The 13,069-nt window shown below is 40.7% G+C and overlaps 1 protein-coding gene across 3 annotated transcripts in view; it reads right to left on the minus strand.

Moving 5' to 3' along the window:
• Window positions 1–13,069, minus strand: part of p4ha1b (prolyl 4-hydroxylase, alpha polypeptide I b) — a 20,161-nt gene that overhangs the window by 3,330 nt on the left and 3,762 nt on the right. The window contains exons 2-13 of one of the 3 annotated variants that reach the window (XM_046070697.1): window positions 8,915–8,997; window positions 8,646–8,742; window positions 8,310–8,461; window positions 7,496–7,633; window positions 7,053–7,292; window positions 5,955–6,172; window positions 5,677–5,853; window positions 5,328–5,398; window positions 4,495–4,560; window positions 2,401–2,500; window positions 2,120–2,173; window positions 1,954–2,019 (exon numbers count right to left, since the gene is read on the minus strand). In XM_046070697.1, the coding sequence (XP_045926653.1) occupies window positions 1,954–2,019; window positions 2,120–2,173; window positions 2,401–2,500; window positions 4,495–4,560; window positions 5,328–5,398; window positions 5,677–5,853; window positions 5,955–6,172; window positions 7,053–7,292; window positions 7,496–7,633; window positions 8,310–8,461; window positions 8,646–8,742; window positions 8,915–8,997 (1,462 nt within the window). Of the gene's footprint in view, window positions 1–1,953; window positions 2,020–2,119; window positions 2,174–2,400; window positions 2,501–4,494; window positions 4,566–5,327; window positions 5,399–5,676; window positions 5,854–5,954; window positions 6,173–7,052; window positions 7,293–7,495; window positions 7,634–8,309; window positions 8,462–8,645; window positions 8,743–8,914; window positions 8,998–13,069 lie in introns of all 3 variants that reach the window. The other 2 variants (XM_046070696.1, XM_046070695.1) reach the window with 2 other exon arrangements.

A 13,069-nucleotide genomic window follows, 5' to 3' on the forward strand; every position in this document is an offset into this window, starting at 1 on the left:
TTTAGCTTCTTCCATTTTCTAATGATTGCTCCAACAGTGGACCTTTTTTCACCAAGCTGCTTGGCAATTTCCCCGTAGCCCTTTCCAGCCTTGTGGAGGTGTACAATTTTGTCTCTAGTGTCTTTGGACAGCTCTTTGGTCTTGGCCATGTTAGTAGTTGGATTCTTACTGATTGTATGGGGTGGACAGGTGTCTTTATGCAGCTAACGACCTCAAACAGGTGCATCTAATTTAGGATAATAAATGGAGTGGAGGTGGACATTTTGAAGGCAGACTAACAGGTCTTTGAGAGTCAGAATTCTAGCTGATAGACAGGTGTTCAAATACTTATTTGCAGCTGTATTATACAAATAAATAGTTAAAAAAATCATACATTGTGATTTCTGGATTTTTTTTTTTAGATTATGTCTCTCACAGTGGACATGCACCTACGATGACAATTTCAGACCCCTCCATGATTTCTGAGTGGGAGAACTTGCAAAATAGCAGGGTGTTCAAATACTTATTTTCCACACTGTATATTGAAATTATTATTAATTAAATTATTATGTTGTGGCACTATTTACAGAAAATATCACTGGTAGTATTTTTTCTAGCACTAACATACATCTTATTGCATCAGCATTACAAGTCTTGCTTTAATTCAGATGTTAGTTTTGTGACAGCAAAAACTTTGCACGCTGGCAAAGCCCATAATCAGAGATGAAAAATAAACCTTGCTGTAATACCAGGGTGTTACCCTGGTAAGTAAAACCAGAGAAACCTTCTGGTGAGCCTTATTCACCCATTTCATACGTTTTAACCACAGTGACTAAATTTTACTCCACACCATGTGGGGTGAGAGTTCATGGCTCTGACTGGTTAAGGCCTCATTTTAATAAACCCACTGAGCCAGTATGGGTGTTTGTTGGTTTCTCATTTGAAAGACTCATTTATATTTTCTTTTGGTTTAAGTCATAGACTGTATATAAAAAGGGGGTTAGGGTTTAAGTATACTCCTCCACAAGGGGGCAGTAACATAATGATGATGGGTCACATCACACAATTGAGAAATAAAAAGACAGGTGTGTATGGTCTGTAGCCTTATAGTGTTTGGACCTTGGGAGATGAAATGCTCCTTACTGCAAAATAGTATCATCAGGAGTTACACAATTAGGTGACACAAACCACTAGGCTAGATTCTAAATATTGCACTACTTCTAAGTACTAGCAAAGGAATCTACAATCGGCAATATACAACTGGAGCAAGACAGAAAAAGCAAGCTGCAAAGAAACAAAAACTAAACTAATTAGTATTGGACAAATTAGTCACAACACTTACCCTCAACTTTGTTAAGTTAAAACCTAATGAGATTCCTTCAGTCACTTCTAATAACTATCTACAAGAGTTCACTGCCTTTTTACCGGTAATGCAGTTTTTTAGATTAGTGACGGCTGCATCGTGATTTTTTTTTAGGCCGTACATGTGCTTCACTGTTAACAATGTACATCGTTGTAAATAAGGCATGTTTGATTGACTATTAGCATCTTATTACTGAAATGATCCTGCACGCTTGACCCATAGGCCCTAATCTTTCACATGATTTTACTTAATTAGTTTTAAAGAGGATGCAAATCATTTATTTCACACGTTATGTCATATTTTCTGTTTTTGTTTGTTATTTGAAGCTTAATGATTCCTATAATGAGTGAACTATTTAAACCCATGATGCCATATGGCTGCACCATTACTTCATTTTATTTACATAGTTAATCATGAGATATTTAGAATCTTTGGATGTATTAAGATCTTGACTAGACTTTAAAACAATGTTCTGTGGGTTTGAGCAACATGCATTTGTGAAAATAGACCCACAAGTATTTCTGACACATTCAAGAGTTTAATATGGTTTGCACTCAGTGTAAGTTGAATTAAAAGTTTACAACATTGGTATTTAGGAAGCGTTTACTCACATAGAAGAGCCATGTTGCTACCCGGTTCCCAGTGCCCAGCTCTTTAAAGGCATCTGGCTCATCTTTCTGTGGAGGGAGAGTCACCATTCGGTTTAATATCTTGCCATATATTACCACTATTGTACATTTATATAAATGACCTTGTGTGAATCACAAAGGGTCATACCCTTCCGAAATCAAAGTGAGGTTCGTATTGCCCTCCAACGCCGTAATTTGCAACCTACATAGATCAAAAAAATAAAATAAGTCTCACAACTGTACAAATCAGGTTTCAACAGACTAACACACAAACAAACAGAGTGTTCCCGAGGGGCAGAGGGATTGTTAGAACACATGTTTACGTGTGTATTTAAAAAAATACGTTGATTCAATACGGTTTTGCCTTGTAAAAAAAATTAAATCAAAGAAGAAAAAAAATGGGTTGAATGTCCACAATGAACGCTTTACCTGCAGCTCTTCTGCAGTGTCCACTTCCAGCCCTGTGAGATCTTCAATTCTCTGGTTGATCTTGTCAATCATTGGATCTTCATAGCCAGTGAGCCAAGCACTGGAATGCAGCAGGGAAAGCAGAACAATTGAGATAGAAAAGGAACATGCTATGCAACATGTCAGTGAGACAAGAATTTGTCCACTAGATGGTAGTAAAGATTTCTTCTGAAATTGGCAACAAGAATAAGACATGACATCCTGAAAGCATGCCATGACAAGCCCAAAAAGAAAAGGGGGGCATTGCACTTAGATGACAGAAAGAGAAAGTGGAGGTATGAAGAAAATGAAAAATTGGAAACCGGCCCAAGGTTCACAATCTCCAATCAGTTCAGGGTCCAGGGTTGTTGACTTTTAAACTGTGTGTGCACTTGAATGAATGTGGAAATTTCATACAATAGTCTGGTCCTTAACACTACCTGCCTTTCATACTCACTCTCCCACTCCAGGAGAAAGCCCCTGATAAAAATCAGCTCTTGATCAGCATGGAAACTCTTTCTTGTTGGACTAACTGTAGTTCTGCAGACTACATCATACACTTCACATTGGCATTTTTTCTGGTCACTCCATTAAAGGGCAACCGTAACTGTCAAACCACATACAATATTATGATAGAACTGAACATCCAATTTATAATAATAATAAATAAATCAATAAATAATATTGTGTAGTAGACAGACAGAACTGCTCTCAGTACACTAAAATAAATTGACATTCTGAGAAGTTCTGCAGATCTACTTTGAGTTGTGTCATTTTATATATATATATATATATATATATATATATGAGAGAGATAGTATTGATAATAAGTCATATTTTTGAAGGGCTGCTGGACCAAATGTGAGCCAACTCATTTGTTTCCTGGTGTGTTGCAACCAGTTCATCTGAGTGCATCTGTATGACTGTTCCCCCTATCACTTGAAGTTCACTCAACTTGGAAATATATGCTTGCTAACACATACACATATAAAAACATCAAAGAGACTCCACACCCTGGCACCCACAGGCACACATACCCAAACATTAATACCAAGATCAGTAAAACCAAAGAAACCCGGGGGTTTTGGTGGCCTGCTAAGCTTGCTATCTTTAGGGTGGGATGTAGGTTTAACTTACAATAGTCTATTTTATGTTTTTAAGATCATGCATTCAGAATCAGGCCTTGGAAGTTTCTTAATCTCTCTTGCTGATATGGAGGTTGAAGATGCACAGTAGAACTGCAGCAGCTCATACGAGAATGTGGTACAGAGTAGAGGGCTGCATTGGGATTGCGCGGTTTTAACTCTGCTGGGGGTGGGAGAGGGCAGTTAAAAAAAATATACTGCAGGTCCCGGGATGTAGCTGGCGCTAATAAAATGGGGTCAACAAACGAGATTGAAAAGAAGATTAAAGCGGGCTTAAACAATACCAAAGCAAGGCTGAAATTTGGAAAACTTCTCAGTTGTTACGGACAAAAATGAATGCAATGATTTATGTAGGTTATTCTGAACATTTGTGGCCCAAACATTTGTGTCCTTTTTTGCATGTCACAATGTTTGCGGGTACGGGCGGGAGTGGAACACACATGTTGCGGGAGCGGGCGGTAATGGTCACAAAATCAGCGGGATCAAGAGAACAGTGAACAGTCATTCCTGGAAAGCGCAACGGGGAATAGAGATTTAGTGCTCTAGATCTCAAATAACCTGCAAATTATGGTTGTGGGAAAGAAAACAACTTGTCACAATGCGGCAGTTCCATGAAAATTCCTAGATCACTGGGTAAACGGAAAGAACAAAGAATATTTCAGCTACACCAAAAACAAAAAACAACAGAGGATTGTTTAGTGTGGTTTAAACTATGTTTAGCTCATTTGGTGTTCTGGCAGAAATCTATTTAAGTTTCCAACTAAACCACATTAAAACCTCTGGTGTTAGTTTTCTAGGTGTAGCTAAACATTTTCACTTGACTTGGTGCAGGGCTGAATAAGTGTTTCAGCTAGGGCAAAGAGATAAAGATAAAGAGGAGGAGGAGTTGGGGAAGGCATTGTGGCCCTCCTAGTAACCTGTGACCCCTTACCTCTTGGAGACTCTGTACTGGGCCGTGGTAAGTTTCCCAGTTTGAGGGTCATGCACCGTGGCTCGCCTTAGCTACAGAAGTTTCCGCAGCAGAAGGACACGGAGGTCGAAGCAAAGAAGATGGAAAGAGGAAGGAAAGATGGACGTTGGAATGTGATCCAAACAAGAAGACGAGTGGAAAGTAAGAGGAGGGAAGAGGGAGGGAGAGAAAAGAAAGGCAGATCTGGTCACTAGTTGTCAATGTTATTCTATGTTACATCTATTCTTATAAGAAGAGTGTTTCACAAGGCAATGATAGAAACCGAATTTCCATATTAAATGAAGAAAATGTAGGAGTGGCTGATATACCTCCTGACTCACAAAGCAACTATGTTAATATCAACTAGTAGAAAAAGTAACACACTTTCTCCCTCATCTATCTTATTGTGTTACCTTTCTGTAGCAGACTCCTGAGTGAAAACACATGCACAGCAGATCCTCAAAAGACAACAGCGCAAATTATTTGTTTTTCAAAAAAATTAGCCACTAGTTTTATCTATGTTGTTTAATTTTTGTGTCATTGGTGAAAGCACAATGAGATTTATGATTATAAAACATCCATAAATGTTTATCTATGCTGTACAAAGCTTTGATCATTCTCAGATGGATCCTGGGCTTCTGCTCAGGAGCCTTTAAACTTTGGAAGGGCGAAGAAACGGAGTTATACGGACAGACGGTTATACAGAGGAGAAATGGGATGAGTAACTGAGAGGAAAAGGAGGAGTACATCTCACATTCTTGCTCTCAGCGCTCTTCTCTATCCTCTGTTTTTGGCGGCTCCTGGCTATGCCTTACCTTTTGCTGATCCGGTACGGAGCTGTCTCTAGCACTCCTGTGATGGGGTTGGAGATGGTGGCCCTGCGTAGCTGTGAAGCCAGGGACATGATTTACCCACACACACACACACACACACACACATATATACAAAGATGTGTGTGCCTGTGTGCTTGCCTAACTAGCAGAATGAAATCGGCCTCAGCGTCACAGCTTTGATCTCTCAACCCTCAACACAAAAACCACATAACAGGAACTGAAAAAGCCAAACCAATGTTCCTACTAGAGCACAGTAAACTGTAAGGTTATCATTTTAGCATCATCCATGCATGACATTGCATCATGGGAGCACTGAAACTACTGAGCTTACTCGTGGCTTTGCCAGTTGCTTGATCCTTTCGATTTCTTTGTCGGAGATGATGTCAATGTAGCGAACAATGTAGGGGCGGTCCCACTCATCTTGCTGTTTGGCAGGTGACAGGAGTAAGACGGGGTTGTGATTGTTGTCGTAGTATCGACAGAACAGTCGGCTCTGCCTGCGAGGGGTCTGATTGAGAGAGAAGGAAATCAGGGAACAACGGATTTGAAACTGCAGTGTACTTGGTAAGTTAGAAGTTGTGTTTTTGCGCATCTCTTTCTCTTCCTCACCATTCTGATGCCCTCTCCACGACAAAGCATCTCATACTTCTTCCTCTCGGGGATCAACGGAATGGCGCCCTTCTTTTTAGGCTTTATCGTCTTTTCAGTTGTTTCTCTTTTCCCTCGCTCTTTCTGCTTTTGAGCTGCGTCCTCCTCAGTCTTTTTCTGCTTCTCCAACTGGAACTCAAAGTACTTCAGGTTTCCCTGGGCACGCTGATGCTCTGGGTCTGAAAATGGGAAAATGAGAGACCAACAGAAATAACAGCGGTGATTACAAACAGCGACGACTGCAAAGTCACCTAAGAATATCACAGCCCTGCAACCAATATAACTGTGCTTCCAACATGACATAATTATATGCTATTCATTCAGTCTGACCTTATCCAGTTCTCAGAAACAAGATGTACAAACAGGACAAATTAATTCAGGGGCTCATTTGGAGGAACAACAAGGCACAGTGGTCTGTGTTTCAAGACAACGATGTGAAATGTATTGCAACATCCATTATCACAAGTGTTAATCAAGAACAAACACAACTAATAGACTTTTTGGAAAATAAATGTGGATTAGAAAGGTGTCGTGGTAGGATAGTGTGTGGCACGGTACAGCCAATAGGTCATTTTACTTCTTATTAGTATTACACTGGACACCAACTTGTCAAAATGTTCCACTATTACTGATAATCATAACCTTTCCTATCCCCACGGCACCAGGTTTCCCTGTACAGTCTAGAATGGACTCAATGAAAGTCACTGTGATTCCCAAAAGAGCAATAATAAAGCCCTCTTGTCCATCACCTTCTACTAACATTCCAACCTCTGTTTAGTGTGTCATTCAGTTCAAACCAAAGTGAATGTGCAGTTGCTGGCTTCTTAATTTATCCAACTTACTTGATGAAACAAAATAAAGTCTGGTGTCAAGGATGGACAAAAAAACAATAACAAAAGCACACTGATTCCTAATCAATCTGATGTTTATGTGATTTTATTTACCTTGAGCAGAGATTTTAGAATCCAAAGTGACAATATCATTTCACATTGCGAGACATGACTCCCAGTATACTTTCAAAATTGGGGAAGTTCTTAGTATAGCTGTGGGGGGACTCACCCAGTTCAAGCAGCCTCTTGGTGAACTCCAGGGCTCGCTCTATCTCCCCCTGCTGGTATATGGAGTAGCTGAGGTAGTCGAGTACTGTCACCTTATCTATAGTGGACTCCTCTCCCTCGTCAAGCTGTTTCAGGGCCTGGGCCATCCACAGCTCTGTGTGGTAGTAATCAACGTCAGAGTAGGCGATTTTCCCCAGCTCGTAACAGTCCTCCACTGTCATTAGGCTCTTATGTTTCACTCCTAGTACACAAAAGATACAGAAGGGGAACATCAGCGTAGAAGAAAAACTTCAACACGGTCTGTTTTTTACTGCGACTTTCACGGCATTATACGAATGTTCACTATGTGTGTTTATTTGAGTGCTTTCTGAAAAAAATAGGTCTTTGGAGTTACAAACTTTGTGCCAGGTAGATGTTGGGTGAACTGATTTAAGTTTTTTTTACCAGGTAGGTCTCCTGTTGAGATTGTGTTGGCATCCAGTCTGTAAGTGTCTTGTAACCGGATGAGAGCTTTAGCAGCCCCGGTCTGGTCCTCATCTGTGGGGAAGTACTGTCTCTGGATGGTCAGGTTGGAAATAAATCCTGAGAGAGATAGACAGGAAAGGACAGAGAAAAATACACTAGGATGATGATTATGTATGGGATACATAACTACACGTTGACACAAGTGGACAATAAATACTCTCCTAATTGTCAGCGAGACAGCTTGGAGTGACTTCGATCTTGAGTGATGAGAATAGTAGTTATATTAAGCCAGACATGCGAAAAGCATAAATGAGTAATGTTCTCTACTACCTCAATAACTCGATAAGGGGGCTGAGTGAGGCACTTGATTGCTACTAAAATTTATCAAGTATGAATGAGCAGCATACTGCTGTAAAACAAACAAACACATAAAGCTTTCCCAGGACTAATTAGGGGCTTTTTAAAAGTCCTTTGCATTGGTTTTTGGCAAGCAAGCAAAATACATCCCTGCACTCTGGATACACTCTCCTATACTAATTAGGATCAGTCGATCCCGAAATTTATATCCCAATTTCAGATAGTACTGGATGATCCTATTTCTGCTTATTATTGGGGCATCACTATCATGAAAAGCTAGATTCACTGCAGAAATATATACTAACCATACTCTGATAATTTCCTGTGATTTTCTTTACTTTTGGCACTTAACGTAGCATCTGGCAAACACAAGATATGATCAGCATAGTGCTAACTCAGTAAGTTATTATTTGAACCAGTTCTGCATTATCCGTACCATCAGTTGTGTCTTTGAGTACAAGGCTCTCCAGGTCCCCCCACTCCGTGTTCAGCCTCTTCATCAGTTTGAAGGCATTGACAGGGTGCCCCAGGAATCCCTCTGGGTCTTGTATGGCTGTGGCTGACAATGAATCCAACTTATCAGCCCACCTATCACAAATATGGCAATAGAGAGTCAGATGCATTGCTTACACTTCCACAAGCAATAATACATGATTAATTATAAATATAAACAATTGTGTGTACAGCTGCCTGCCTGACATTGTATGCTTGCGTACATGTATGCATATCTGTGTATGAATCCATGTGTGTAACTTTGTGTCCACACACTCACCGTTTGACCTGCTCGAGCTTGTTCTCCTCCGCTCTGATGTAGTCCTTTAGAGAGATGACAAGGTCTTTTTCTGTGTATAACAGATCTGTCATCTGGCCTGAGGGATACAAATGAGAAATACATCGCCATCAGTACACGCAATGACAAATTACAAAGGCTATCACATATTCTGTTTTCATTATGTGCATTAAAACATGAAAAGCTGGGACAAAATAATCAGTGAACAATTATTTACAACACGAGTACTATATGTTGCTTGATGGTTTTACCTATGGAGGTGAAGAAGTCATTGTGGGCTGAGAGCGCCTGCAGGCAGCTCAGCAACAATAAACACCAACACGGTAGCTCCATCCTGAAGAAAGAGAGAGAGAATTAGATATATTGTTCCACGCATTAACTTGAACATTGAATCATGCATATTAATCACAGAAATTACTTTGTGTTGTACTGCCATATACTGTATATGATAAATGACACTAGGCAGAATATTTCTTTTCTATCTGCTGATATCTAGATTAACCTCTGCCAAGGCCACATTTCCAGCTGGATGTCAGGTAACCACATTAGACTTGTTGCTACCAAAAGTGAGGTGCCTTGTTTCCCTGGTTAACCCTGCCCTCCAAATGACCATTCAGTGACTCCTGTCAAGGCTCTGTGCGACCCTAGACAACAATGTCAGGCTGTCAGTCGGACATCCCTAAAGTCAGACAGATGTTAGATGCTCCTTAGTCATTTACTGTCTGGGTTACTTGAGGCCACTCCCTGTTAGCCACATCAAACATTCCAGACTTTACAATTCATCCCGTTGTTCTAAACCTCCCCGATTTATCATATTGTTGCCTTCCTGTACTCCCTCCAGTGCTTCATCCATCTTAGACCAGATAATCCATAGACAAACATTTTTATTCTGCAATAGAAAATAGTTCCCAGTGAAAACTGTTGGCAGCAAGTTGTCTGTCCAGAGTAACTGGGGTATTATTTCTGGAAGGATGTGTTGCTGTTAAATGAGCAGCAGTAGTTACCTTAACCTTAAACTATCTGGTTACTGTGGTTGAACATTAATTAGGGCAAGTGCCAAAATGTGTTTTTTTGTGACTTGGGTGAACTGACAATTTAGGAAACAGAGACAAAAATGAAAATATATATTCAGACACAACAAAAGGTAGGATATAGCAAAAATGGAAATCAAAGCACTAACCAAAACTTGGAAATTCTCCTCAGTAGAGCCCGACCGATATGGGGTTTTAAGACAGATACTGACTTTGATATTTGGGGATATCGGCAGATTTTTTTTCCCCTTCCAAACATGACTGAAGGATCTGTCTTCCATCTCTCCATTTCTATTTTTCTATTTAAATTGTCATTTATCACAGATACAGATTTATCAGCAATTAGCTCATATCTGCCAATAACATCGGCACACTGATTTATCGGTCAGGCTCTACTTCTCAGTCCTTTTAGAAGTGCAGCCTCCCAACCACCACAAAGCCAAATTTAAGTCTGTGGTTGCTGTCACTGTGTCCGGTTTGGTTTTGGAGTCGGCACAGCCATAACTACTACAGGGCTTCTGGTGTGTTACGAGTGCCACTGTGATCTTTCTACCAATACAGACAGAAATGAGGATAGAGACAGAGTGGCAGGAAGAAAGGCAAATAGCAAGGAATGAATGTCAGTGAAAGTGATCAACAGCAGAGGACATGCTAGGACAAAGACAGCTTTGTTACTGTACTAAAAGAAATTGTGTAATTTAAAAAAGACATCATTCATTTAGTAAATTATGGTGCCATTTATTTTAAAATAGACCACAAAGCAGAGTATGTTTCTGGGCGGGATTATTTATGATTGACAAGTCGTTACCATGGCGACCTGTCAATCAGGCTAGAGCCGACTCGTACCCACGGCACTGTGTAAATTTAACCAGCACCACTGAAAAAGCTTATTAGGAGTTGGCTGTTCACTTTCTCTGGCGAGTACATGTTTAGTTTTAAGACTGTTGTTCACTATACAAAGTTATCAGCCCTGTTAAAATGGGCGGCTGTGGCTCAGGAGGTAGAGCGGGTTGGCTGTTAATCGGAAGGTCGGCGGTTCGATCCCTGGCTCCCCCTGTTTGCGTGTCGATTTGGCTATTCCGCCAGTGTATGAAGGTTAGTTTCCGTTTGAGCACCTAGGCTCAGTGTATGAATGTGTGTGACTGGTGGATGTAGTGTAAAAGCGCTTTGAGTGGTCGAAAAGACTAGAAAGGCGCTATACAAGTACGGAGCATTTACATTTAAAATGACAACGTGAATTACAGCTGCACCTAGCTTCGCACACGGCTGTTGGCTCCGTCACTTCCTGGTTGCAAAAACTCAACATGGCAGTGCCCTATCGGCCAAACTCGAGGCTTCAAAACGGCAGTCCACAAACCAACGGGTGACGTCACGATGACTACGTCCATTTCTTATATACAGTCTATGCCTGTACCTTGTTCTTTGACCAATGATCTAACTTTCTACAAAACTTAATTTAAGTTTGTTGGCACATGTTTAAGATATCCTAATTAACCAACAAATGGGACTGGAAAAAAACCCCCAAACCTTGCTCAACTTCTGTGCAGAGCACAATGCAACCGACAAAGGGAGTAGATGCGAAGTAAACCAAACCAACAGAACTACAATTTCACAAAATGATACAACACCAGTCTCAACCAGTCTCGTAGTGTGTGTACGGACCTTTGTTTTGTTCCAACTTGGAGGGACGATAAGTTTGTTATCAATACAGCAGAGATTAGTAAACTGACAGTTGGATGGTTTATGTAGTTTATATACACAACACAAGTGAGATAACAAGCCAAGCTCTTCTCTTGCTTCTTGAAAACACTGCCTTACTAGAGACAGAATTGTGACAAAAATTCACTTATGAGAAAGTCATTAAAAGACATATTCTTACAGTGTTCTGATGCCTTTGATTTGGAGACTTAATTTGAATAAGCAAATGTACTTAAGATAATATTTAAGGGTACTGTAAGTATGTCAATGACGTGAAGCTAAATTGGCTGTAAACTGTCAAACAAATACAGCAGCAGCCTCTAATTTAGTAGCTTGCTGAAATCACCCCCCCCCCCCCCCCCCCCCCCCCCCCCCCCCCGTATCGGGATCAGCTCTGAACGATTATAGGTGATAGATATTTATTAGTCCTTTCGTAAATTCATACTGTGTCATATAGCAAACATCGGACCAACTACTAGACAGCCGCTTTACAAACACACACATCACCCCAGTGCTATTAAGTTATACTACAGGCTCGTGCAGCCTACACAACTTTAAGCGTCGGCCGATGGCCGTGCGGTTCACACAACCTCCCGTAATATGACGGCAGTCTTGAAGTCGTGTGGTGTTCACATTACATGACTGATCTGTGACACACACACACACACACACACACTACAGGAGCTGACAGCAGCTGTGTCACCCGACGCTGGTCTCCAAACCACGTTCTGTCAAGAAAACACACGTGAAATATGAAACGGGAAATGAGCGATCCTGCACACGAAACAGCTGTTGTTTGGTATTATAAAGATAACAGTTATAAAGACAAATAATCTGGGTGAAAGCATAGATTAGCACATGCAGGTAGCAGGGATTGTCTGAGCTACAGAGAGAGGGAGGGGAGTTAAAAGGTGCAGCTCCCGACACGCAGTTAACTCCTGACTGTGAGGTTACGACTCACGGCCCAAAAAGAGAACAACAAACGCACATGTTCACATTTTCAGCTGAGGACTGCGGCTTACTTTGGCTAGCCTTCAACTCAACAATCAAACAAGATTTCAGCTAAATGCTAAAGTTGCTGTTAATGTTACCTTGTCTGTGGTCCGCTGGCAGAACACCTTTTTGTTCAGCTGCTGTTGTGCTGTTGCCACGGCGACACAAGTTTCGTTTTACGGTGGACGGACTGTGGCACAGACAGAGTTGTTGTTTTCTTTAGCATGAAATAATAACATACTTTGGACACTTTATTCTTTGTCCCTCGTCATTTTCTCTCTCTTCCTCCACTTTGCAAATGGCTACATTATAATCCTGACGTGTTGAAAGCGTAAGCGCGATGTGCGACAGTAATAAATGTCCGTGCGAAACACTGTGCTGTATAGTTACATGGATTAAACGAAGCATCGATGCAAAGAATTTGTGTCGAAGCATTTTATTAATCGATTTTATCGATAAGTCGTTTCAGCCCTATAATGGATAAACACAAGAGGTTTCAAGTACAATAATATCACTGTAAATATTGATTACATACACATTTGCACACATAGCACCCATGCTAACACGCACATAGACCTTCAGGATTGCTACGCACAAACATTTAAACACAAACACCCAGTGGTAAAGTAGAGGTCATGCATGAAAAGTGCATCTATGCAGATTTGTTATTCCTTTCACTGAAAG

This window comes from Micropterus dolomieu, linkage group LG15 (assembly GCF_021292245.1).
Source record: "Micropterus dolomieu isolate WLL.071019.BEF.003 ecotype Adirondacks linkage group LG15, ASM2129224v1, whole genome shotgun sequence".
Classification (NCBI taxonomy): domain Eukaryota; kingdom Metazoa; phylum Chordata; class Actinopteri; order Centrarchiformes; family Centrarchidae; genus Micropterus; species Micropterus dolomieu.